At 50.6% G+C, this 24,964-nt stretch overlaps 1 protein-coding gene across 1 annotated transcript; it reads left to right on the top strand.

The window, feature by feature from the left end:
* The first annotated feature begins 612 nt into the window (after positions 1-612).
* DUSP4 (dual specificity phosphatase 4) lies at positions 613-17,151 on the top strand. Its single transcript, XM_022571134.2, has 4 exons — positions 613-1,566; positions 11,226-11,371; positions 12,306-12,525; positions 13,200-17,151. Exons 1-4 carry the CDS (start codon positions 1,128-1,130, stop codon positions 13,583-13,585), a joined length of 1,191 nt encoding a protein of 396 aa, XP_022426842.1. The 5' UTR covers positions 613-1,127; the 3' UTR covers positions 13,586-17,151.
* Positions 17,152-24,964: the final 7,813 nt, after the last annotated feature.

Raw genomic sequence — 24,964 nt, 5'->3', positions numbered from 1 at the left:
TGAAAATCGATCAGGCTAAGGCAGAAGCTCATGGCTGAGGAATCGCAAGAGAAAAAACGGCTGGCGGGCCGAACGCACTCCGTAAGCCTGGGGCGAGGAGGGCCGGGCCGGCTGGGATGCGGTGCAGGGTTCCCCAGTCCACTTGGGTACGTGGGGGACACCTGCGAGGCTGGTAAGGGGCAAGCACGGAGGTGATAGAGGAATGAAACCTCGAAACCGAGCCCAGGCCTCCGCTAGGCCGGCTTCTCGGCTGGCGACTTTGTTTTCCGCCCGTCGCCGCCGCCACCACCGCGGCGGGGTGCGATGGCTGCACGGCGACTCGGGTAGGGCTGGACGCGGGCCGCGGAGGCTGGGGAGAGGCGCCGCCAAGCTCCATTCACGAAGTCCGGGCGCTGCGGCTCGCCCGCGGGTCGGAGGCCTCCTCCCTCATCCTCTAGGTCTTGGTTTTATGAATGGGCCTGGCGGCGACAGCCGCGCGCCCTGTTTACTCCGCTCTTTGTGACGTCGCGTCCCCGTGACTGGGCGCTAGCGGCCGGTACTCCATTCACGCGCCCGGGCGGGCGGAGGGGGTGGGACCAGCGGGGCGAGGGGAGTCGCGAAGGGGCGGGGAGCGAGCGCGGGGGGCGGAGCAGGGCTCGCGACCTAGAATGGAAAGAGGCGGGGCCTCGCGAGGTAGTATTGAATCTGCCCCCTCCCGGGGGAGAGCAGAGGAGCATTAATAAATCCATAAGCCGAGGAGAGGAAACTCTGGCTGGGGCAGACCGCGGAGCTCCGGCAGTTCGTGGGGAACGGCGGCCAGAGCAGCACAACGGGCAAAATACAATAGAGGCGACAACGGAAAGAAGCCCTTGGTCCTCTCCCGTAAACACACTCCCCACACCACCACCTCCCCCTTGGCACCGTGCTGCCTGGCGCCCGAGGCCGCTCGGACTGCTATGTAACTGCGAGGCTGTGGGAGGAAGGGGACCAGGGAGAAGAGGTTCGGCCGTGGGAGCCCCTAAGGGCCAAGTTTGCGGCCACTTCTGCCCGCGCCCTCCCTTAGCCCCCGCTCGCCCCTTCCTGCAGCCCAGCTGGCCCGGGCGTCCTTCGCCTCCTCGCGTGCCCAGCAGCCGCGGTTCCTGGCGACCATGGTGACGGTGGAGGAGCTGCGGGAGATGGACTGCAGCGTGCTCAAAAGGCTGATGAACCGGGATGAGAACGGTGGCGGCGCGGGCGGCAGCGGCAGTGGCAGCCACGGCGCCCTGGGGCTGCTGAGCGGCGGCAAGTGCCTGCTGCTGGACTGCCGACCGTTCCTGGCGCACAGCGCCGGCTACATTCGAGGCTCAGTCAACGTGCGCTGCAACACCATCGTGCGGCGGCGGGCCAAGGGCTCGGTGAGCCTGGAGCAGATCCTGCCCGCGGAGGAGGAGGTCCGCGCCCGCCTGCGCTCCGGCCTCTACTCAGCCGTCATCGTCTACGACGAGCGCAGCCCGCGCGCCGAGAGCCTCCGCGAGGACAGCACCGTGTCACTGGTGGTGCAGGCGCTGCGACGCAACGCCGAGCGCACCGACATCTGCCTGCTCAAAGGTAAACGCCGGCGCCGGGCGCGAGCTGGAGGGTCGATGCGGCGGGGCTCCGCGGCCTGAGCCTTAGTGGGCAGGAGAAGAAGTGCCTGGAGGGACTCGTGGCTGCGGGATCCCCCCCGCGCACTCCTTTGTGCGTACTGGTGTATGCGCGTGGTGTGCAAGGATTCTGTGTGTTTGTGTGCAAGCGCGAGCTCCTGAGGTCCTCAGAGACGGTGAGGGCTCCGTCACCTGAAATTCCGGACCCTTCCTGGCGATTCTGCGATTGTTTACAGCCACTAACGGTCTGGTCTTGCGGGCGAAGCGACTCAGCTGCGTTGCCCACCTTCGAGTCCAGGGAAGTGCTCCCAAGTGCCACGGTGGGGAGGTTAGGCCTGTTGGATTGGCGTGTCCGGGTCCCGCCCTGAGTCCGACCCAGAGATCCCGAGACATGGGGCAGGGGGTGAAGGAGGGTGAGCGCGGGGATGGGATGGGCCCTGCGGGTCTGGCTGGAAACCAGCCCTTCCTAAACGCAAAAACGAAGATCGGCTTGCGGGCCTGATGTGGAGCGATCTGTTCTCTCCTCCTCTGCTGCCCAACTCCGAGCTCCACCTGGAGGATCGCCAACCCCTCCCGCCTCGGGCCATCCCTAGGCTCCGGAGCGGGAGGCGGGAGGTCCGAGTATCTGGGGAACGCAAGGCGGGACGGGGCCTCAAACTGCGACAAGTGCGACCTTTTGTTCAGACTCGACTCTCAGATGGCGGCGCGCGCTTAAGTGCGAAACTCTTGGGGACGGGAGGTCTTGTCAAATGTGCAAGTCGGAAACTCCGAAAGGGCCGAGGGCTACCCAAGTACCTGGAGGGACGGGGGCGCCGACCGCACCTGCCGGGCGGCGGGGAGCTGGCGGGTTGCTTGGGGCCCCTTGGGGCCGCGCAGTGCCCCTTCCTCCCGCGCCGCATTCCGCGAGTTCCTTCGCCCGCGGCGGGTCTTGGCCTCCGAAGTCCAGAGGCGTTTCGGACCCGGGCTATCAAAGAGCCACCCCTTTCCCTGTCGGCGCCCGTGGCCCCCCTCCCTCCTGCCCTCTCCAGATCCGCTCACTGGAGAGGAAGGGAGATGGGGCGGGAGGCGCGGCGGAAACCTCTCCCCGCCGCCCCTGCCAAAAAGCACAACACTGCCCAGTGCCGGCGGGCCAGGCTTGCCCCCGTGAACAGCGGGGGACTTTGTTCTCGGCAGTTGTTTCCTGGCCATTTGACCTGTCAGCTGCTGGGGAAATGCTGCTGTTGACCTTTGGTTGAACTACTAAGGCGATTTTGCTGATTTTTCTTTCTCTACGAGGGCGGCCTTTGGCACCTCAGATTAAACCAAACGCTCCTCCCTTCTCCTCCCAGCGCTTTAAGAGAAAGTGCCAGGAAGAGCCTTGCACCGGAAGGACCGCTAAGCCCGGCGAGCTGGGCGCAGGGGGCCCGGGGCCCCCGCCTGCCCTGGCGCCGAGCTGTGTCGGGAGCCACGCGGCCCCGGACCGGGTAGAGCGCCGGGCTGGGGTCCGGGCTGTTGACGCACGCTTCCTGCACTCCCTTGCATGATGCCGGCGTGCCGGCGCTCATGGGGACGAGGAGAGAAACGTCTCTGGGACCAAAGTCCCTTCGAGTGGCAGGGGCTGGCCGGGGTGTTCTCCGTGCCGCGCTGACCTCGATCGCTCCTGATTTGGAGCCCAATCGCGCGCCTGCCTGCGCGGGCCCTGAACACAGGACCCTTCTCGAGGTAGGGCAGACGCACGTGGGGTCTGGGTTCGTTCTGTTTTGTTTTTCTTCCTGGAAGAAATCCGGAGAGGACCGCCCTAGGGTTTCCGGGCGCGCAGACACTTAGGCCCCGCTCCCGGGGAGAGAGACAGATTTTTAAGGCTTCCGCCTCGGGCTCCTGGCACCTCCCTGGTTCCCCCGAATTCCGCCGGGAGAGCCCGGAGCCAGACCTGTACCGAGAGCCGCCCTGCGGACCGGCCGCCCGGCGCAAGGCAGATGCTAATGTGAAGGCTGCGTTGGACGGGCAGCCTCTGGGTAAAAAGGTAAAACGACAGTCCCCTGGCGGTTGGCGAGGTGCCTGGCCCACGGAAAAGGCGTGTTTTAAGGGCTGTTTCCTCCCGAGGCCTGCACTGCCTCCTGTTGTCTGACCTGGTGCGGGCAGGGAGGACGGCCCGCTGCCTCTCAAAGTCCGCATCCTCTGAGCCGGAAAGTGTCTAGGCCTGGACCGAGCTTCTCTCTCTCCAGGAACAGGCCCCCCGGGAGGAGCCAGGAGAGGTTCAGCTGGGTTTTTCTGAGCAAAGGGGGCCTACCTTTGGAAGCAGCCGCCTAAAATTCACAGAGTTTGGGCTGGGGGGGGGGCTCCTTCCAGCTTGTTCTGCAATGGTGGTAGAACTTCTTTGAGGTTAACTGGGTCCTATTCTATTCAACTTGAGTATTTTCATTTATGTGCTAAGCAGAGGCGGTCTCCACACAGGTCCTGTTTCTTCTTGCCTTCTACTGGAAAGGCATCCCTAATGAGGGCAGAAGGAAATGGGCGTGGTCTGCTCCCCCAGCGCTGCGGGAACGTGCCTCAGGGGGAGGACAGCCATGCCTCCTGCACTCCCATCCCTTGGAGAAGTGGAATGGCAGGAAATGTGGGCTCATGGGCAGGGGGGAGCTGGGGACGGGGAACTAAAGGGAAACGGGGAGACAAGCCCCTTAGATTATCTTTAGTAAATGCCTTAACTGATTACGGGTTGGGTAATTTTTTTCCCACCGGAGTTGTTCCTTTATTTTGCAGCCAATGGGCCTTCCTGGGCGTCTCATTTCATGTGCAGTGGTGGGTGTGGAATAAAAGTGGTCAGACATTAAGCCAATGGAAGACTGATTGTTGGTGTCTGCCGTCCTGGAGGGAGAGTAAAAACAGCTGGGCATTTTCAGAAGCTCTATTACCCTTCCTGGCCACAGGCTATCTAATTCTACCAATTAATTGCATTTTTAAAGGCCGATTTTCCCATTTCTGCCACTTTGAGGGCAGGAAGTTGGTTACTCATTGCAGGCAGTTAATAACTAATACTACAGACAAGAATTCATAGTTAAGAGTAAACTTTACTTTCTATCAATGAAATACTATCTGGCCTTTACATTTCCTAATATTACCCAAGGTTTGCTAAAATCAGTAACCCAAATCACTACATTTTCTGGTCTTTTGGCTAGTAAAAGCTTCCCATTGGGATAAACTTTTTTTTAAGCTCATTTTATTTAAAATCCTGTAAGACATTTTTAGGGACAGTTTAGAAAGTTTAGCTTTTCAGATTTTATTACAGTACACGTCTCCTTTGAAATTCCTTTCTCGCTCCTCATAGATCCTTGGAATAGGGTTTTAGACAACCGCTCCCACCCCATCCACCCTGGGTCAATAGAGAAAGACAAAAAGAGCATTTTCTTACCCTAACAGAAGTCTTCCTTTACCTCCCACAGTCTCCAAATCAATCAGTCTGTTTTGCAGAAGATGTCAGGTATAAAAACATTATCTTACTTTTCTTTCTATCTAAAATTCGTCTCAGCCCATGACCTTTGTCAGTTCTTATTCAAGTTCTGATTTAAAAGCTGTCCTGGAGCTGTTTTGAGAAACTGGGAAGATGAACTAAATACTCTAACTTCTCCTTCCAGGTTGGAAGTCACCTACCCAGTAGTCCCCAGGCCTGATCATACAGACCTGACACTATGCTTCCTGTGAAAACAGCCACTAAGGCCCGTAATGAATGCTGTGGGTGGGGTTCGGGTGACTGTCTTCTGTCTTTTCTTTCTCTGTGTCCATTTGCCCTACCCATCCTCGTTTCCAGGAGGTCAGTGGCATCAAACAGCAGAGTCCTGGGGGATGCTAAGGTTGAACACCTCTTTCACCCAAAGGCAAAATGACTGGCTTTTCTCCTTGCAAACAGGACACAATGCCCATGACAGCCAAGAATTGTTAGAATTACAAAAAAAAAAAAAAAAAAAGTAGGCCTTAAAGGTAATTCCTACCCCCTAGTCGAAGGCCTTAAAGAATTGTAAGGAATGAAGCAAACTCACTACCCTTTGCATCATTTGAACTGGATGTTTCCAACCAACAAGAGCAACTAAAGACAGGGTGTAGGTGTAAATTGAGAGTGGCAACCTGATTGTCCGTAAGCCTATCACAGCTCCCTTGGGCTTCTCCTGGATGCTTACAGGAAAGGTGGGCTGTCCCCACCAAGGTGGGCTGCACAGAGAACTCAGAGAGGAGAAAGGGCGGCCTTTTTAAAGGGCCAAGAAATTCCTTGAAAAACATCAGAACATCTGAAAGCAGATAGCTGGTTTCCTTGCTGGGAGGCAGTTCTCATCTAACAAAGAGGAAGTTGGAGAGGAAGAAATGTAGACTCAGCGGAAGGCGGCTTGCTGAACGGAGCAGATAGCACAGAAGGACTCTGGGAGGGGCTGCAAACAAGGTCCAGCCCGAGTGTGGCATCAGGTGTCAGCCCAGCTGGCCCAGGACCAAGGTCTTGACACCAAGCCCCAAGGTGAGAAGCCCATTTAGCTAAACTGGAAATGCTCAGCATTTAGAGGGGCGCTTCCTAGGTCAACACCCGCATCAAGGGAAGTTCTCAAAGCCAAGGGACCTTCGAATGTCCCCAGACTTGCCTGCTGGGCAACATTTGCCTCGTATTGATAAGCTGTCCCAAGAGAGCGAGGCCATGAGCCCTGTCTGTGAACGGGTGATATTCTGAGCGTGGAGAGGGTCACGGGGAAAACCTGGCAGCCACGTTAAGATCCGTGACCATCGTCACCACCAAGAGACAGTCTTTCCCATCACAGACCCCATTAAGAGTCCTATTATGGTGAGACGACCAGCACTACGCCAGCCTGCCCTTTCTGATGGACTTTCTCCCACATTCACTCCCACCCCTGCATAAGCAGGAGGCCAGCCAGTTTTCAAAGCTACAGTTTCTGTGTGAGAAGATGAAAGGAACACAGAATGGAACTGTAGATGTAGTTATTCCTCAGGGGAATCAAGTGGAAAATTATAGTCCTTTTTCCCCCGCCCCCCCCAAGACTCTCAAATTTTAAAATGAAGTTTTAAGAGAAAATGAGAGCTTTAAGACTAGAAGGTATATTGTTAAATAAGAACATGAGAAAAACGGGTCAAAATTAGTCAGCATGTCTGTTACAGAATTACATGCAATAGGACGTAGGAGAAAACCAGGTGGGAATTCATTGGCGTTTGTGCTGTGAAAATGTGTTCAAAAGATGGAAATATAGGTCTTGAGGCACCTGCTGTCGGTTTGTAGTTTGCAAATGAGTAGTTTGTGAACGTTCAGGATCACAGAATGTTGGAACTTAGAGATGATATGGTCTGGAATCCTTACATTTTGAGGGTGGAAAACAGGACTTAGGGAATGTGTTAGCTGGGCTTCCACAGTCGGAGCTGGGACGCGTCCACACCTGTCTGCTTTGTCTACCGTGCACATCTGCAGGGGTCACGGGGTAGAGCGCTCCCCTCCGGGTCTACAGTGGCAATAAGCTTTCCCTCTCATGAGTTTTGGATAAACCTAGCTCTTACTGGAAGGGCCGAGGCTCTGGTACCTGCACAGATGTGGGCTGGGAAGGGAGGCACAGAGGAGAGGGGGCTGGGGGCAGTCTTCTTCAATCCCACCCACCCTAAGAAATTCAGTTTCATTTCTGCCACGACCCAGTATAGAGCTACTCTATATTCTTCGAGATGATTTGAAATTTTTTTTGAAGTTAAATGATCTGTGTGCTTATTACGTAATTTGAGCTCTTAAAATACATTTTTTCCCAAGAGATGTAAGACGTGAGTGGTACCCTCCAGTAAGCTCATCACCTGGCCAGGTGTCTGTAGCCCCACACTGACGGGGCTAATGCCACACTCGGGCTGGAGTTAAGGTGGTGTGTGGGGGAAGAAGAGCCAGCAAGTGGCTTTAGCTGAAGTCCCTGTGACGGGGACCGTCACTCTGAAAGCACAATGCCATGAAATTACACGCTCTGTAAATGCAGCGCATTCAAGGAGCTTCTGTTCTATTTCATGAAATAGAAAAACGCTGGTCACGACTCCTCCATGACTACCTGGAAAAGCACTGGAAAGAAGCAGTTTGGTGAAGTGTCAGCAGTGCTCTGTTCACATCCCTTCTGTTTCTGCGTGAAAACTCTTTCTTCGCGTGATGAAACCAGCAGGCAAGGCCCCTAGAGAAGGCCCACCGGGGAGGCAGCGGTGGGCAAGCAGCAGGGTGGGCTCCTGACGGCCAGCTTCAAAGCGGCTTTCAGGCCCCTTCTGTGGACTGAATGCTGGTCCCGCCCTTACCTGGGGGCTGCCCTGAACCTCCGTTGTTTCCTCTTCTGTAAAACTGGGGCTTGTCACGCCTTCCTCTAGGGCTACTGGTTGGATACCTGTGTGGGAAGAGCCTGACACATAAATGAACACTTCCTTTTAAGAGGGTCTGTCATTTTTATGAACACGCATGGGATACCTGGAGGTGGCTTCCTGGCGTGTGGCCTTGTGAGTGGGGTGTGGACTTAATGGCCCCTGATCTGCACTCCTGTGTCTGCACTGCCTCGCCTGCGAGCTCCAGGCCCACCAGGGCACGTTTCAGCTCATCCAAGGGCCTGGCCTGAGTGCAGCACCTCGGCCCCAGAAGGAGAGCCTTTGGTGATGTTCCTTGTAACTACCAGCCACAGACCGCCCCCAAAGCTAGCAACGGCTCAGGAGGGAAAACCTTTCCACTGCTGCCACCGAGGGACGCAGCCCTCACCTTGTTCCTGTCCCTTGAACAAATCTGCTTCTTCACTTGGTTCCTTTCTGCCTGTTCTCTGAAAACCCCCCAGAGGGAACAGACTTTTCAGTAATCGTGTTTTTCCACTTTGTTGTAATGGTGCCTTTTCCTGACCGTTGCTGTCTCTCTGTCCTGTTATGAGCAGCCTAAGGGTGACGACAGACAGCCCCCCTCAGGCCGGGTCTGGCCTCTGGGCCGCCTGCACCCTCCCCTGCACACCACACCCCCAGGGTCAGCCGCAGGCTCGGAGCCCTCCGAGGGTTCTGCTGGGCCCTCCCTGCCCCGGATTGATTGATGGTTGACCCTGGGAGGTAGCAGATGTCCCTGACTGGGCAGGGCACTCAGGGCTCAGGAAGTGCCCAGCACCTGTTCTTCTGCTGTCTTAATTACCAGCTCTCAAGATGCCTACTGGAAAAAATAAGTAAAGCCCAGGAGGAGAAGGCTGTCTAGGGTCTGAGAAGTTGCCAGTAAAGCCGAAGTCACCTGTAGGTACCAAAAAAGAAAACCTTCATTGAGCTTCTCCCCGAGGCCCGGTGCAGTGCACTGGCTGTTCCAGTCAGCCCTCACAGGAGACTCCTGGCCTGGAAGCTTCATCACATTTTACAGATGAGGAGGAGGCTCAGAGAGGTTCAGTGACGGCCCCAAGGCTGCACAGCCGATGATTCAACCCAGACCTGTGAGTCTGACTGCAGAGGCGAGGCTCTTCAGGACTTCAGTCTGGTGCCCTGTTGTGTACCTTCTCAGCAGCGAGAACATTCTTCCCACCACTCTGAGGTTCCTTAGCTCCTGCTGCCCTCAGGCCTGCTCTTCCTCCGTGACCTTGGAGCCGGGCCCTGGCCCTCCTGTGACTGTTGGCCTGCCTGTCTAGCTGATGAGCTTTTGGAGGGCACCACTCATGCCTTGCATCTCTCTGAAAAAAATGTATTTTACTAGCTCAAAGTATGTAATAAAGACACGGATCATCTTACTTAAAAAATTTCAAATCCTGGGCTTCCCTGGTGGCACAGTGGTTGAGAGTCCGCCTGCCGATGCAGGGGACACGGGTTCGTGCCCCGGTCCAGGAAGATCCCACATGGCATGGAGCGGCTGGGCCCGTGAGCCATGGCCGCTGAGCCTGCACGTCTGGAGCCTGTGCTCCGCAATGGGAGAGGCCACAACAGTGAGAGGCCCGCATAATGCAAAAAAAAAAAAAAATTTCAAATCCTGTAGAAGTCTCTAGAATAACAAGTGATGGCTTTTCATATAGATGATCAACCTCCGTTGGTTGAGTGACCCATTTCTCCTTCCGCTTTCTCCAAAGGGCAGCGTCTCCCGAAGTCTCCCATCCCCGGGACTTCAGCTAGAGGCACTTGCTGGTTTTTCTTCCCGCACACACCGCACTTGGGGCAGCGGTGTTTACAGCTTTATAGGGAAAGGGGACAGATGGGGGTGATAACCGGAGGGAGGCCGCTCCTGCAATGAAAAGTCCATTGAGGCCACCAGCACATCTGAAGGCGGGCAGTACTGGCCCCTCTAGCAGGTTTTCCCTCCAGGGAGGCTGGTCATTATGACTCAGCAGAAGCCAGGGCCTGGGACCAGAGAAATATCCATTTATAGCCTGAGGGAGGGAGTGGGGGAAATAGGAGGCCTCCAGTCAGAGAGGAAAAAATGTCTTCCGTTTCTGGAAGCCTTAATGATGTGGCAAACATAATTTTCTTTCCTCTCCAAAGCGGAAGTTTCTAGGGTTGGGATTCAGGGCGAGTAATTGACTAACCGTCATATGTTGGAAAATTGCTTTGCACAGTGGTGATCCGGAACAGTGGCACCCACCCTATCACTTAGTCATAAAGACGTAACGGGCTAGCTGCCTACGTGACCATCAGTTGAGTGGTTGTTCCAGAACCCGCAGACCCTACTGAATTCATTTATAATCCATTTTTGGTCCAACAGAAACTGCAAAAATAAAAATACAAGCAGGGCCAAACCCTGACAATAGATGGTAAGTGTCCCGCAAAGAGAAGTCCCAGAGATCAGAAGAAAATCAGAGATACAGGTTGAATGTCTCTCTTCTTGGTGTGTTTCACTGCCTGCCTCTGCCTGAATCTCTGCCCGCATCTCTGCCCACGTCCGCCCAGCCAGCCCTTTCCTGAATGGCACTGACACTATTGCAGAGAAGTTGGCCGTTTCTCTCTTTTTACTTAAACGACCTTCCTTCCCTGGAAGACGACCCCACAGAGAACCATTCCAGGGCTTAGCAACTCTCAGGTCAGGAAATCCTCCCTTGCCCCAAACCTGTATGTAGCAAGAGGGATTTATTTAGATTTAAGCCCGTTTGCTCTCATTTTGGCCCCATGTCCATGGAACAGCTGTTCATGGGGCCGTGCAATTGGCATCTGTTCTGTTGCTGAGATCCAGAAGGGCCGGTGCCAGGGTAATAGTTTTTTATTCTCTCCCACATTGGAGAACCTCTCTAAAAGAAGGGCTGTAGTTGGGGGATGACAGACATTTTTGTAGGGCCCAGGGGCCAGCTGAAGTGCTCATGAAAACCCCCAGTGGCTATTCCCTCTTTCTTTGTCATCACTGTAAAGAAATTATCCCTTCTTCATCTCCCCTGCACATCCTCCTTTGTGTATCTGCATCCCAATCCGAAGTCTTGTCCCTAAAGCTTTCATTCCCGCTTTCAGGATGCAGTCTTGGCCGAATGTAATCTCTGCATCCCGGGGAAAAAGGGCTCCATAGCCATTCTCTCTGGGCCCACAGCGCCACCCAGTGTCAAATGTAGGTACAACCAGCCCCAGCTTCCCAACAGCTCTCCTCCATCAGGTAGGATTCAAGTTCTTTGTGGTTTCTTGCTGGCTCAGCGACCCCATTAACCTGAATATCTTTCTACTTTACAGGTGGCTATGAGAGGTTTTCCTCCGAGTACCCCGAATTCTGTTCCAAAACCAAGGCCCTGGCAGCCATCCCACCTGCTGTGCCCCCAAGCACGGCCGAGTCCTTGGACCTGGGCTGCAGCTCCTGCGGCACCCCACTGCACGACCAGGTGTGAAGAGGACTGCTTGTCAAAGGCTTTGGACGCAGTGCCTCAATGTGGGGAGAATGTGTTGAGTATCGGGGTGTGATGTTATGTGGAGTCCACTATTCCTTGGAAGTCTTCCCCTTCCCTCTCTTATTACCCTCACCTAAGAAAAGAATATAAACACATATGTCCCTGACTTGGCCTCTAGAGTTCTATGCAGACAAGCAAGGAAGGAGGCCAGAAGCATGTGGACTGCCCGATTCAAAACAGTTCGGCTGTCCGCCCCCCCATACAAGTTAATTGTAAATGCTAAATGGACATAAATGATCAACCAATCCTTCTCCCAAGAAACCAGCTTATGCCACTACATTTCATACAAGCCCACCCCTTCCAGCCCTTTCCTTTAGATGGAAATGGAGTGAATTTGTGGGGTCCAGCAACTCTGCTCCCCAAATCCGAGATCACTTGTGTTGATCTGACTCAGAAAAGTGTCATTAGTGAAGCCAGCGTTACCTCATTTTGCCAGGATGCCTCCCCTTGTGTGTGAGGTGGACATGGCGTCTGCTTTTCGTCTGCCAAGTGAAGGCGTATCCAGCCGAATAAGTGCCTAAGCCGCGTAGCTCAGTGGTAGCGGGTGTAAGCTCTTCGCGTCACAAACAGTGGGGCACGGCCAGCTTCATCTGTCACGGGGGAAGTGGTCTGCCTGAACCAGCAGGTGGGGCCCATAGCAGAGCAGAAAGGCCAGAGCCCATCGCTCCCTGCCGGGGCCCAAGCGGCACACGGGAAACCTGGAGGGGCCGGGTCCATGGGCAGTGTCCCCAGGGCCCGTGAAAGCCCACCTGAGACTGGCTTCCCTCTCCCCGCCCCACACGTCCCAGCCCCCTGCCCAGTTGCCTTTCACTTAACGACGTTTGCCGGTGGGGGGCGGGGGGCGCTTTGTTTTCCCTCTCTGGTGCAGGGGGGTCCCGTGGAGATCCTTCCCTTCCTCTACCTCGGCAGCGCCTATCACGCAGCCCGGCGAGACATGCTGGACGCCCTGGGGATCACAGCCTTGCTGAACGTCTCCTCTGACTGCCCGAACCACTTTGAAGGACATTACCAGTACAAGTGCATCCCGGTGGAGGACAGCCACAAGGCCGACATCAGCTCCTGGTTCATGGTGGCCATCGAGTACATCGGTAGGCTGGCTCCGGCCAGGGTGCTGGGTCCTCCCAGGCCAGGGTGCTGGGCCCAGGTCTGGCGGAGGGAGGATGGGAGGGAAGAGGGAACCACGTGTAGCTGGTGTGTGGAAGGAGGGACTTAGGAAGGGCCATATCCGGGGGGGGGGCTGCCTGTTTCCCTTCTTCCTCAGTAGGAAGGCTTGCCCGTGGGGTGTTGTGCAGGCCCTGGATAGTCTGACGGACCTAGGCAAACAGCAGGTGCTGTTAGCTTACAGAGCCAAGGACCTTTTCCTTGGACGTCCCCAGGTGCCGAGAGGATAAGACTCTGGGGATGGGGAGGGAGACAAAGGGAGGATTGGGTCGTTGTTTTTGTTCCTGCAAATGAAAACCCTGCCGTGTGTGCGGGGATTGCTCCAGCTTCAGCTGGCGTATTTCCTAAGCGTAGTACATTTGTTTGCGTAATTCTCCGAAATACTCTAGCGGGGGTGGAACTCTAGAGGCCCTCCCCCCCGTGGGTTTCCTCCCTGCGCGGCCTCAGCCTGGGAGGCGCTGTTCCTTCAGGGGTTCAGCCGCAGGCCCCCCTCTTCTCCAGTCCTCCCCGCACCCTCGTCCCGGCTGAGGCCGCCTGCCGCCGCCTTCCGGGAAGGATGGGGACCTGGGCGCCGCTAACGGCGCGCCGCTCTCTGCCCCAGATGCGGTGAAGGACTGCCGTGGGCGCGTGCTGGTGCACTGCCAGGCCGGCATCTCGCGCTCGGCCACCATCTGCCTGGCCTACCTGATGATGAAGAAGCGCGTGAGGCTCGAGGAGGCCTTCGAGTTCGTGAAGCAGCGGCGGAGCATCATCTCGCCCAACTTCAGCTTCATGGGGCAGCTGTTGCAGTTCGAGTCGCAGGTGCTGGCCACGTCCTGCGCGGTGGAGGCCGCCAGCCCGTCGGGGCCGCTGCGCGAGCGGGGCAAGGCCACTCCCACCCCTACGTCGCAGTTCGTCTTCAGCTTCCCGGTCTCCGTCGGGGGGCACCCGGCGCCCAGCAGCCTGCCCTATCTGCACAGCCCCATCACCACCTCCCCCAGCTGTTAGAGCCTCTCGAATCCTCCCTCCCCTACACCCATCGGCTCTCAGCACGGGTTGGGTGGCGCCCTGTGCGGGCAGCAGGTCGGGACTGGCCCGCAGGGGGCGACAGAGCTCCTTCCATCCATCTCTCTTTGGCCAACGGGGGGCCAGCTAGAATGGCAATAAGGACTTCGAATATATATTTAACGCAAACAAACACAACACTCCAACTTAGAGCAATAATGTCTTCCTCGGCAGGCAGGGAAGACCTGGGTTTTGGTTTGTGCGTCAGTTTTACTTTTCAGATAGGAATTTCTTACCTCATTTTTTTCAGCAGTAAGGCTTGAAGTTAGGAAACCCGCAGATCCTGGCAAATGTGCCCACCCAGTTCTGTTGAGGGGGAGGGGAAGGGAGGGAGGGGAGGGAAAGGGACAAGATAAAAACAGGTTCGCCAGAAGTGCCTGGTTCTGTGTGCTCGGTCCTTTTGTTGTTGTTGTAGTTACAGGATTTTTTTTTTTTTTTTTTAAAGAAATCTTTTAGGACATGGTTTTCCTTTCTAAGTCACCACCAACAGGTGAATAATTATGCTTAATAATAAATAAAAGTATTTATTAAGAATTTCCTCAGAGTATGTAAGTACAAAGAGTCTAGTGATGGTGAATTTAGAATATATTTATGTTAACGTGGATCAGCAGAGCACAATAGCATGCAGACGTCAAAGCAGTTAGGAAGTAAGTGGTGTGTACAAGTTAGCATGATGATCAGCTTGCGTTTGTTACCGCTGAGAAGGGGTCGGGGGGGGGTGGGAGGAGGAAGAAAGGAAGGGACTACTTTTTCATTACAGCCTCCCTCGGTATCTGCCGGGGATTGGTTCCAGCACCCCTTCCCTCCATCGCGGATACCCAAATCCGTGGATGCGTAAATCCGCTGATTCTTGCATCCGCGGATACTGCGTCCGCGCATACTGCATCCGCGAATACGGATTCTTGGTTCTTGGGCACATGGGCCACTGAAGCGATTTGAAACCACAACAATAGAACCGTTTCTGGTGATCAATAACTCACTGTGGCGGTGGAAGCATTTTTCTCATAGACCTGCCTGAGAACTTGTATATCATCTGTGATAAATGCCATATCATATAAGGTGCTCGTAAAATAAATTGGGCGCAATTCAGCTTTTCCTGCAGTGAATCATTTGGCAAGGCCATTGGGGAACCCAGCTAAGAGAGATAGACCCGAAATGGATCCTTTTGGAAGTGGAAGCACCATCTTTTTTCTCTTTTACATAAATCAGAGTTTTTAATTTTAGGGGGTTTGCTTGGAATGAAGTACACCAACAAATTCTTGGGTTCTTAAAATTCGTGGTGTCGGTGAATATTTTTAAAGTGAATAGGTGAATAAAAAGAAGGGAGTGGACACCCTATTTCAGGTCCCTTGGAAGTCTAGGACAGCAAGAGAGAGTGAGTGAAGAGTCGGGCAGACTCTGTGGGGGAGCTGGCTGCTTGGCTTCTGTGACAGGCATCCAGGGCACTTGTGTGCCATCTTAGAATCCTTTCTTGGGATACTGCCATTTTCAGGGCCCTTTCCAGATGGAGGAATGGCTTTTGGAGAAAGAAGGAGATGGGTTGGGCTTGGGGGAGGGAGGACGGGACAAACTACGTGTTATTTAATTTGTAGTATCGTGGAACAGTGTTGTTACCCAGTACCAGGTTAGAGGTAATTCCAAACTTGTCTAGAAGCGAGAGCATGCTTTTCGGTTTTGTTTTTTGGGTTCTTTTTAGTCTTCTGAGGATCTAAGTGATGCACATTCCTGCTCACCCATAAATAACTTCAAGCCTCAAGGTTGGAATAGTGTTGGAATGCTCCTTCTCAGCCCCACATCCCAGACAGGACCAGGTTCCTTACATTTCCTTCCATAAACATGAGCCTGTGTTGGCATCATTTGTCCTGCCTTTCCCAAGCCCTGTCTGAAAAAGCGTGGGTTCCCACAAGCAGATAGGCCCGCAGGAGGGACTGCTTGAGAGAGGAGGGAAAGTAGCTTTTTACAGAATGAGTGTACATTGGCCAAAACTTGTGTATCCTGCTTTCCCAGACTGGATCCCAACCACACGGTCGGAACCCAGGACCTGCGCCAGACTGGTCTTTTCCCTGCTTTCCAATTCAAGTCTTCTGTCACAGCGTCAAACCACTATTTATAAAGCCATTTTCTTTGTACCCAATAGCAGCCCCAAAACTCTTAGAAATCAAATAGGAAATTGGCTTGATTGGAAACAGGGACTTGGGTCACTATTCCCCCATCAGAAGCCTCTTTGATGACTTGGAATAACTGTAATGAAGACAGCACCGCAGGGTCTGTCCAAATGGCCAGTGGGTTTCAACAGGTGTCTCCCCATGGAGTGATTTCTGGTGACGCGAAATATGTGTCATGGGTGGAAAGCATTGCCACTTACACCGAAGATCAACTGTGCTGTTGACAAAGGCAGTAGGCACTCTGGATCTTCCGTAGAGACTGGAGAATGCTGCCGGTTCCCTCCCGGCATCTCTGTGTGACCCAAGTGTGTTCGTGGAGCTTCCCCCGAGCAGTATTCGGCTGAAGCCGCCTGTGAGCCGGTGGCCGGGAGCTCCCAGCCTCAGTTGTGGCCTCCTGAGACCATTTTCCTCAGTTACCCATCCTAGCTCGATTCCAGAGAGTTACCCAAAAGGTTGGGAAGCCATGAGAAAAAACGTAGAATCCACGGGAAGATGGGCAGAGGGAGGTGGGACGGGTGATTCAAATGTGAGGGGAAGGGGCTGTGAGATTGGAGGGGCCGCCAAGCCTTTAGTTGGTAAAGTGGTGGTTCGCCCTGGCTGCCCGTCAGCCTCAGCTGGGGAGCTTTGAAACCCTGCTACCGGGCGATCCCAGACCAAGTACAGCAGGATTTCTGGAGGAGGAACCCAGGCATCAGTAGGTTTCAAAGCTCCCCAGGTGCTTTCCGTGTGTAACCAAGTTTGGGAAGCTACTTTCTGGATGGCAAGGTGCTCTTGGAGGCTGGGTCTTGATAACACAGAGCTGGCTTGTCTGGCAGAAGCCACAGCCAGGGGTTTGTCACTAGTTCAGTGTGGTCTCATGGTCAGTCCCCTCAGCTCTGCTGAGGGACAAGATGGTTTCTGTCAGGAGCTCAGGGGCCACGTGACCTCCTGAACGAGGGGCCCTTTCAGGCCCCTTGAAAGCCAGCTGATGTGCGGAGCCTTGTTAGGAAACCGAATACAGTGTCTGGATGTCGATGTTCTTCCCTGAAATTTCCCCTGTCTGTCGAGAAGGATGGAGAGTGCCACCTCTTTGAAGAGGACCCTGCCCTTCCTTAGAGTTTATGAGTCCTAGGAGAAAGAGGCTTCTTTAAGACAGAGCAATGCAATACTTGTAACTTCTGTAAATAGCCCCATCTTTCAGAGTGACGTCATTTCTACATTTGATATGCTTGTTTTTCTGTAGGATGTATATAGTCTAGGGGATTTTTTGTTTGGTTTTGTTTTTTAGATAAGTCAAACATGTCAGTTTTTATTTATTGCTTGAAAAAAAGATCATTTGAAGAAAAATAAATACATTTTCAACCACCTCTGGCTTGGTTCATCCTTTCCTGAAAAACTGCGCTGATATCATGACTTGGAAGATCTGGGTCATTTGATAATCTTGTGCACTGCGTACCATCTCCCGTGGAGACAGGCTGGTCAGATCTGTGAGCTCCCTAAACACCACTCAAGGAAGGTGACAGGAGAAGGCAGAAAGGATTCTCAAGAACCTGATTTCTCTAGTCAGAGAGACAGGACGAAGTGAAGGATAAGAGACAGATGTCCTTCATCTGAGAGTCTCCTTTGTGCCAAGTACAGGATGGAGTGATAAAGATGGTTCCCAGGTGGGAGAAGTCAATCTTAAACAGCCTAAAGCACAAGTGACTAGGGCTATAACCAAAGACTATACAAGGAGTTACCACACCCTTCCCCATCAATAACAAGGGGGTCCATCCTGGCTCACAGAATCTTAGGAAGTTTTACGGACCTCATGTTATCTCATACCCTGTAGCATGGAAATAGCAATATGCTTCCAGACAGAAGAAATAAACGGATGAAGATGATATGTCAGTGGTTCCCCAATGCTGATCTGGGTGTTGCTTCTATCAGATTCCATTGGTACAAATTTCCCAAATTGTAAACCAAAATCATATTAGTAAACATGTATGTCCACTGTGTCATTGTTATTTAACATTATTTTAGAAGCACTGGCCAATGCAATTAGCAAGGGAAAGAAATGAGGTATCCAGTTTGGAAAGTGTGAGCCCAAATTATCTGTGGATGATATGTATCTGAAAAACACCAGGGAATCAACTGAAAAACTATCAGAAATGAGAGAAATCAGCTAGTGGTTGATTGCAAAATGAACATGAAAAAACCAATAGCTTTCCTGTATGAAAATATCAATTAAAAATAAAATAGAAGTAGTAGATCCCATTTACAATATCAGCTTAAAGATAAACTGCCTACAGTAAACTTTACCAGAGAGAGGCAAGACCTAGCTGATGGACATGGTAAAGCGCTACCAAGGGACATAGAAGAACATCTGAAAAAATCTGAAAGACATACTGTGTTCTTGGATGAAAAGACTCAGTATTGAAAAGATTTTATTTCTCCATAAATTAACCTATGCATTTAATATCATCTCAATCAAAACACCAACAGGATTTGGGAGGAACATGGCAAAATGATCCTGATTTCACCTGAAGAAACAAATATGCAGGAAAATTTAAAAAAAGAAAAGAGTCACAAGGTTGGGGGGTAAGATTTATATCCTTTTGTACTGGGCATCTATCACTATTGTGATAAAAATAGTTTTAATTTTTTTATAGGAGATTATTTTAAAAATAGAGATTCTTGGGCTCATCTAAGACATTGAGTCAGAGACTGCACAAACTCCCCCCCAAGAGATTCTGACTTACAGCTGGTTTCAGGACTGCCTGATACAGGCTTGACCTCTAGCGTCTCCCTTCCCTTCAATCCCCTGCCGTTATAACAACCCGCAGCCCGTAATTATTCTGATCACATCACTATTACTGTAGCAACTTACCCAAGGACTTAGTTGTGTATACCAACAACCATTTTCCTTTGCTCAGAAATTTGGAGATTAGAAAGCTGGGAAAGGCTCTGCTGGGTGGTTCTCACTGGGGTCTCTCCTGCGGCCACTGTTGGCTGGGCTGCTGTCACCTGGGGGTTCGGCCAGGCTGACCATCCAAACGGCTCATTCACAGGACTGGCAGCTGATCTGGCTGTCGACTCACAGACTCACAATTCAGTTGTGACTGTCGCTTTGAGCGCCTACATGCACCCTCTCCAGTCGAGCAGTCAGAGTCCATACAAGATGGATGAGAACTCCAGCGAGTATTCCAGCCAGCAAGGTGGACGCTCCATCCCCTTCTAGGGTCTGGTTTCAGAAGTCACAGAGCATCACTTCCTCTCAACTCTATCAGTTGTAGCAGTTTCAAGCCTGCTCAGGTTCAAGGGGAGGCGAGCCAAACCCTGCCTCTGGATGGAAGGAATGTCAAAAATTCATCGTAGTGGGCTTCCCTGGTGGCGCAGTGGTTGAGAGTCCGCCTGCCGATGCAGGGGACACGGGTTCGTGCCCCAGTCCGGGAGGATCCCACATGCCGCGGAGTGGCTGGGCCTGTGAGCCATGGCCGCTGAGCCTGCGCGTCTGGAGCCTGTGCTCCGCAACGGGAGAGGCCACAACAGTGAGAGGCCCGCATACTGCAACAAAAAAAAAAAAAAAAAAAAATTCATCGTAGCCATTTTTCAAACCACCACACCAATAAACAGAGAGTTACCTAGGAAACCTGAAAATGCAAATTTCACCCCTAATCCAGAGACATTGGTCATCCAAGACCTCGTCTAAGGACCAAAACACAGCTTTTAACCACTATGCATACTGTCTGCTTATGCTATATTGGCCCCATGTGATCCAGAAAGCATCACAAGATAAACCTAACCTTAGGTAAAAAAATGCTGGAAAGTAGAAAGCTGAAAAAGCACATTCGGAGGAGGAAATAAAGGCAGGAGCATTTGACGTCACCACCGATTTCAGCTCCCTGCCTCTCCCCATTAGCGCTTACGTCAGGTTTGTTCAGGTCCACCTGAGGTGTCTTTCCTGCTGCACAGTGAGTGGCACAGGGACCAACTGAGCGCACAATATGAACAGTTAGAACTGTTCTGGATCCTCCACGACCAGTGGACAGAGTTACTGAAACCCTGTGTCTGGCGGCCAGGCTGGGACAGGCAGACAAAGGTCTTACCCAGGATCTCTGGGTAAGACAGACGCATCCCCACAAGCCCCTGCTAAGATTCTTTTCCCTGGATCTCTGGAGGCACATAGAGCTACAGGGCTGGGGAGGTTTAGACTGGGATTTTCATCCAAGGATGTTAGAAGCAAGTAACATCTGTCATGTGGGCACACATCTGCTACCTCCCAACAGTGGGTCTTAGATAAGAGCTGAGTTTGACAAGCCAGCTTAGACCTTCTCACCCCATGAACATGAAAGAGCTCTGTCTACAGAGCAAGCCCCACACTAAGTTAGCTTCTTAGCTGCAGGTGAAGAGGGGAAGGTGCAGACTTTGTAGCAGGAGAAAGAATAAGATGAATGTGCTAATCTTGAGGTGTGAGGACCTTACCCAGTGGGGAAAATGTAGTCCAGTGGGTGTCCTGAGATCTGACCAGTTCTCTTCCTGGAAGAGAGAGGCTGGATGGACAAGTTAAAAACAAGGTGAAAGGGACAGTTTCTCCAACACGTACTTTCCTTTAGAGAAAAGTCGTCTCTTACCCTAGAGATTGCGGATATCATGACTTGTTCCGTAAAGATTTGGTCCAGCCCAAGGACCCAGCGGTTGAAGAAGTGTGCACTTCATTGTGCAGGAATTAGCCAAGGACCCATAGGAGTTCCAGGGAGCTCACTGCTGACAGCACAGACAGAAGAAGAGGGAGCCCTGACGATCTTCTGGAAATGGTGCTGAAGTCTCTCATGAAAGCAGGGAATCTATTCTTAACCAGAGCAGTAGCTGAGGAAACTGGCTCCCCACTAGTTGCCATGGGGAAGTTCAGTGGAAAAGCTCCGGAACTTGACCTTGGAGTTCCAGGCATCTCCATCATAGTGTTCCCAAGCTGACTCTGCATCACCACTTTGGGTGGTTGTACAACTCTTAAATTTAGTAAATTTACTAAACAAACAAACAAAACCTGACTTTTACACTTAAAATGGGTAAATTATACACCAGTAAATTCGTTTAATGATAAATACATGAAAATACACGAATATGAATACATATGTTCACTGCCCCAAACTTCAAAGAACACAAATACATACAAGGAAAAATGGAAGTTCCTCCGTCTCCATATCCCTGCCCTACACCCCACTTTCTTTTACTTTCAGTAACCAAAATGAGCCATTTGGTGTAATTACTTCAAGACTTTTATTTATGCATTTTATAAATGTATGTGTTTGACAGTGCCGGTAGCAAAGTTTGCCACCCCTAAATGTCTTTTTGCCATGCAGATTATTTCGAATTGGAAGTAATCAAGGAACAAAAGACTCAGGAAGAAACTTTGAGCTTCCCCTAAAGAATGCAGGTAGAGGACCTGTTCCAGGAAGGAAGCATCACCATAGATAACCTAGTAGACAAGGAGGAACTCAGCAAAGTCGGCTTGTTAAAATTCCTGGGTTCCACTGTCTCTGCAGGCCCAGCAAACATTTATTTACCGAACATTTGCTTTTCCATCTCCATATAAATTGCCTTCCTCCCCTCTGAAGTCCCAAATCAGTACCCCCAACATCCTCTTTTATCTTTAGCTGCAGATGGTCTTTAAGGTGAGGGTTTCAGCCATTTTGGTGAGTTACTCAGTTTTCCTGGGTCTCTCCCATGGATACGTGTCATTCAACTTTTGTGTGATTTTCTCCTGTTAATCTATCTCATGTCAATTTAATTCTTAGACCAGCCAGAGTAACGTAGAAAGGTAGAGGAAATTTTCTTCCTCCCTGATAACAGGATACTATTTGAGATGTTAGCTAAGTCAATTATTTTAAATGTTTCAAAGACATTCAAAAAGAATGTACAGTCTCTGCTTTTGGGTACAAAGTTCACGTTAGTTAAATATGATATTCAACTCCCTGATATTTTCATTTTTATTTTGTCAGTTTCTTAGAGGAATGAATTAAAAATACAAGGAGGATTTGATGCAATCAGAATCATAGTGGAAGATTTTAACAGTTTGTGTTTTCTGTGTTCCGATGTTGCCTCGCATGCATGAAGTCGTGCTTGATACAGCTTCTTGTGGCTTGTACGTGATGCTTCTTGTTTTCCAGGTAATGTTCCATTCCACTTTGTCTGGAATCAATAATACCATGTCTACATTCGTTTGGTTACCGCTTGTCTGGTATGTCTGTGTATGTCTCCTTTTTATTTTAAGTAACAGTTGGGGATTTATCTTTCAATCATAGAGAACACCTGACCATTAAGTAATAGAAATATGATGGTAGATTTATAGGTTGAATTCTGTAATTAGGCTGAATGTCGATTCTGGATATTTGTTTACAACAATGTAACCCCATTTAAAATATAATCCATGGGCTTCCCTGGTGGCGCAGTGGTTGAGAGTCCGCCTGCCGATGCAAGGGACACGGGTTCGTGCCCCGGTCCGGGAGGATCCCACATGCCGCGGAGCGGCTGGGCCCGTGAGCCATGGCCACTGAGCCTGCGCGTCCGGAGCCTGTGCTCCGCAACGGGAGAGGCCACAACAGTGAGAGGCCCGCGTACTGCAAAAAAAAAAAAAAAAAAAAAAATTCAAACACAATCTAAATATTAGAAAGCAAAAAGTCTTCTGAAATCCTGTATCTCTGTTACAATCACCCTCAACGTTCCATGACCATCTTTCTATATATATGTGGGTGCATGTATATATACATACATACATGCATACATATATACACACACATGCTTTCATGTTCTATACTTCTTTGTGGCTTGCAGGTGATGTTTCTTTCTTTGTTCTATGTTCTAGACAGAAAGACATAAAAAAATATATATATACGCACACATACACACACAGAGTTATTTCTTTCAAAAATGTCAGCCATATTGTTAAAGAATACTTTCTTTTTACTTAGCTCCCTCCCTCCCTCCACCAGATTCTGCAGACAACCACTGTTAACGATCACGTGTCCTTCCTTATCTTTCCACGCTCATAGAGTTGTATACAATATAATGTATTGTATTATATAGTATAAAGCACATATACCATATATCTACATGTATAACTACATATAGGGATTTTATTTGGTATTGTTTGCTTTATAAAAACAAGATCCTACGATACACAATTTTCTGCATATTGCTTCCCTCAATGTATTGTGGAAATCCCCTCAAGTCAAATGATAAATGATTTGACTCACTCCTAATTTCTTTATGTAGCTAATTTATTCACACAGATCAGACGTTTTAAAAATATAGATGTGTATATGATAAAATGCCTCCTTCTCAACTATCTCTCAACACCCAGGTTACCCGTGTTTACCAGTGTTACCAGATTTTGACATACTCACCCAGAAGATATTCTGGGAGAATCATTTATGAGTAAGCACATGAAGGTATAGTGTGTTTATATTTATGTAACTTCTCCCCCACCCACTGCTTTTTTACCCAAACACTCACCACCACTTTGTTATAAAAATTCCTGAGTTTTGTCAATCTGAGAGGTAACTTGTGTTAACTTCTTATTATTTTAACTTACATTTCTTTTATTATGAGATTGCACAAGTTCATAACTTTTACCTAATTTGTTTTATCTTACAGATTTTCAGGAACTCTTTCTCTATGAAAGAGATTAGCCCCCTTGTCTATAGTCTGAATTGCAAATATTTCCCCCAGTTTGTCATTTGTCTTTTGACTATTGCTTATAATAGTTTAAAACATATATATCTTTTTGAGTCCCTGCTTTCAATTCTTTTTGTAAACACTCTCCTGTCTTATTTTAAAGAATATTTAGATAGAGAACACAGCTGCTCACCTTGTAGCTTGGTCCCCAGTGCCACGCAAGGGAACATCAGTTCTATTTCAATGTCATACACTGAGTGAGTGCCTGGGAGAAGACTTGTCTGGCTAACTGTTCTCTTTTCCTCACGCTTCTCCAGGGTCTGAACTTTGGAGCACTGGTCTACAAAACCGGGTTCTGAGCTCAAAGTGGAGGAAACATAGAGAATATTTGCTTTTTCCCTCTGTCCTCCCCAGTTATATATTTATTTATTCTTTCTTTCTTTATTTTTGGCTGCGTTGGGTCTTCGTTGCAGTGCGCAGGCTTCTCATTTGTGGTGGCTTCCCTTGTTGCGGAGCACAGGCTCTAGGCGCGTGGGCTTCAGTAGTTGTGGCACGTGGGCTCAGTAGTTGTGGCTCACGGGCTTAGTTGCTCCGCGGCCTATGGGATCTTCCCGGACCAGGGCTCGAACCCGCGTCCCCTGCATTGGCAGGCAGATTCTTAACCACTGCGCCACCAGGAAAGTCCCTCGCCCCAGTTTTAAACTAATTAAAAATACCAGGTTTCTTTAATATATGTTTACACTATTCACCTCCTTGAAGTCAAAGGAGGAATTAGGTCAAAATTAATTAACTATTTTTCTTTATTTAATATTTATTTCTTCATGTGCATCTCTATGTCTCCTCTCTCAACGAAAAGAGAAAGTATGTATGTATACACTTTGACTGTACATGTTTCTATCCTTCTCTCTCTTTCTAAAATGGACTTAAATCTTTTAGAGCAGTTTTGGTTTCACAGCGGAATTGAGCAGAAAGTTCAGAGACTTCTCATACACGCCTGCCCCACACGTGCACAGCCTCCCACTTAACCAGTATCCTCCACCAGAGTGGTCCATTTGTTAGAACTGATGGATGTACGCTGACACGTCACAGTCACTCAAAGCCCACAGTTTACATTAGGGTTCACTCTTGGTGTTGTACATTCTGTTGGTTTTGATAACTGTCTGATGACGTGTATTCACTATTACAGTATCACCAAGGTATTTTCACTGCTCCGAAAACCCTCTGCGCTCACCTACTCATCTCTCTCCCTTCCAAACCCCTGGCAACCACTTTTCTAATTGTCTCCTTAGTTTTGCCTCTTCCAAAATGTCATACAGTTGGAATCATACAGACTGTAGCCTTTTCAGACTGGCTTCTTTTACTTAACTTTCAAGTTTCCTTCATGTCTTTTCATGGCTTGATAGCTCATTTCTTTTTAGCGATGAATAAATATTCCACTGTCTGGATATGCCACAGTTTATTTATCCATTCACCTACTGGAGGGCATTTGGTTGCTTTCAAGTTTTGGCAATTGTGAATTAAG

This window comes from Delphinapterus leucas, chromosome 21 (genome assembly GCF_059928025.1).
Source record: "Delphinapterus leucas isolate spDelLeu-1000000601 "Yukka" chromosome 21, BTC_Dleu_Yukka2, whole genome shotgun sequence".
Lineage (NCBI taxonomy): Eukaryota > Metazoa > Chordata > Mammalia > Artiodactyla > Monodontidae > Delphinapterus > Delphinapterus leucas.
This window is presented reverse-complemented; position numbering and strand designations above follow the sequence as displayed.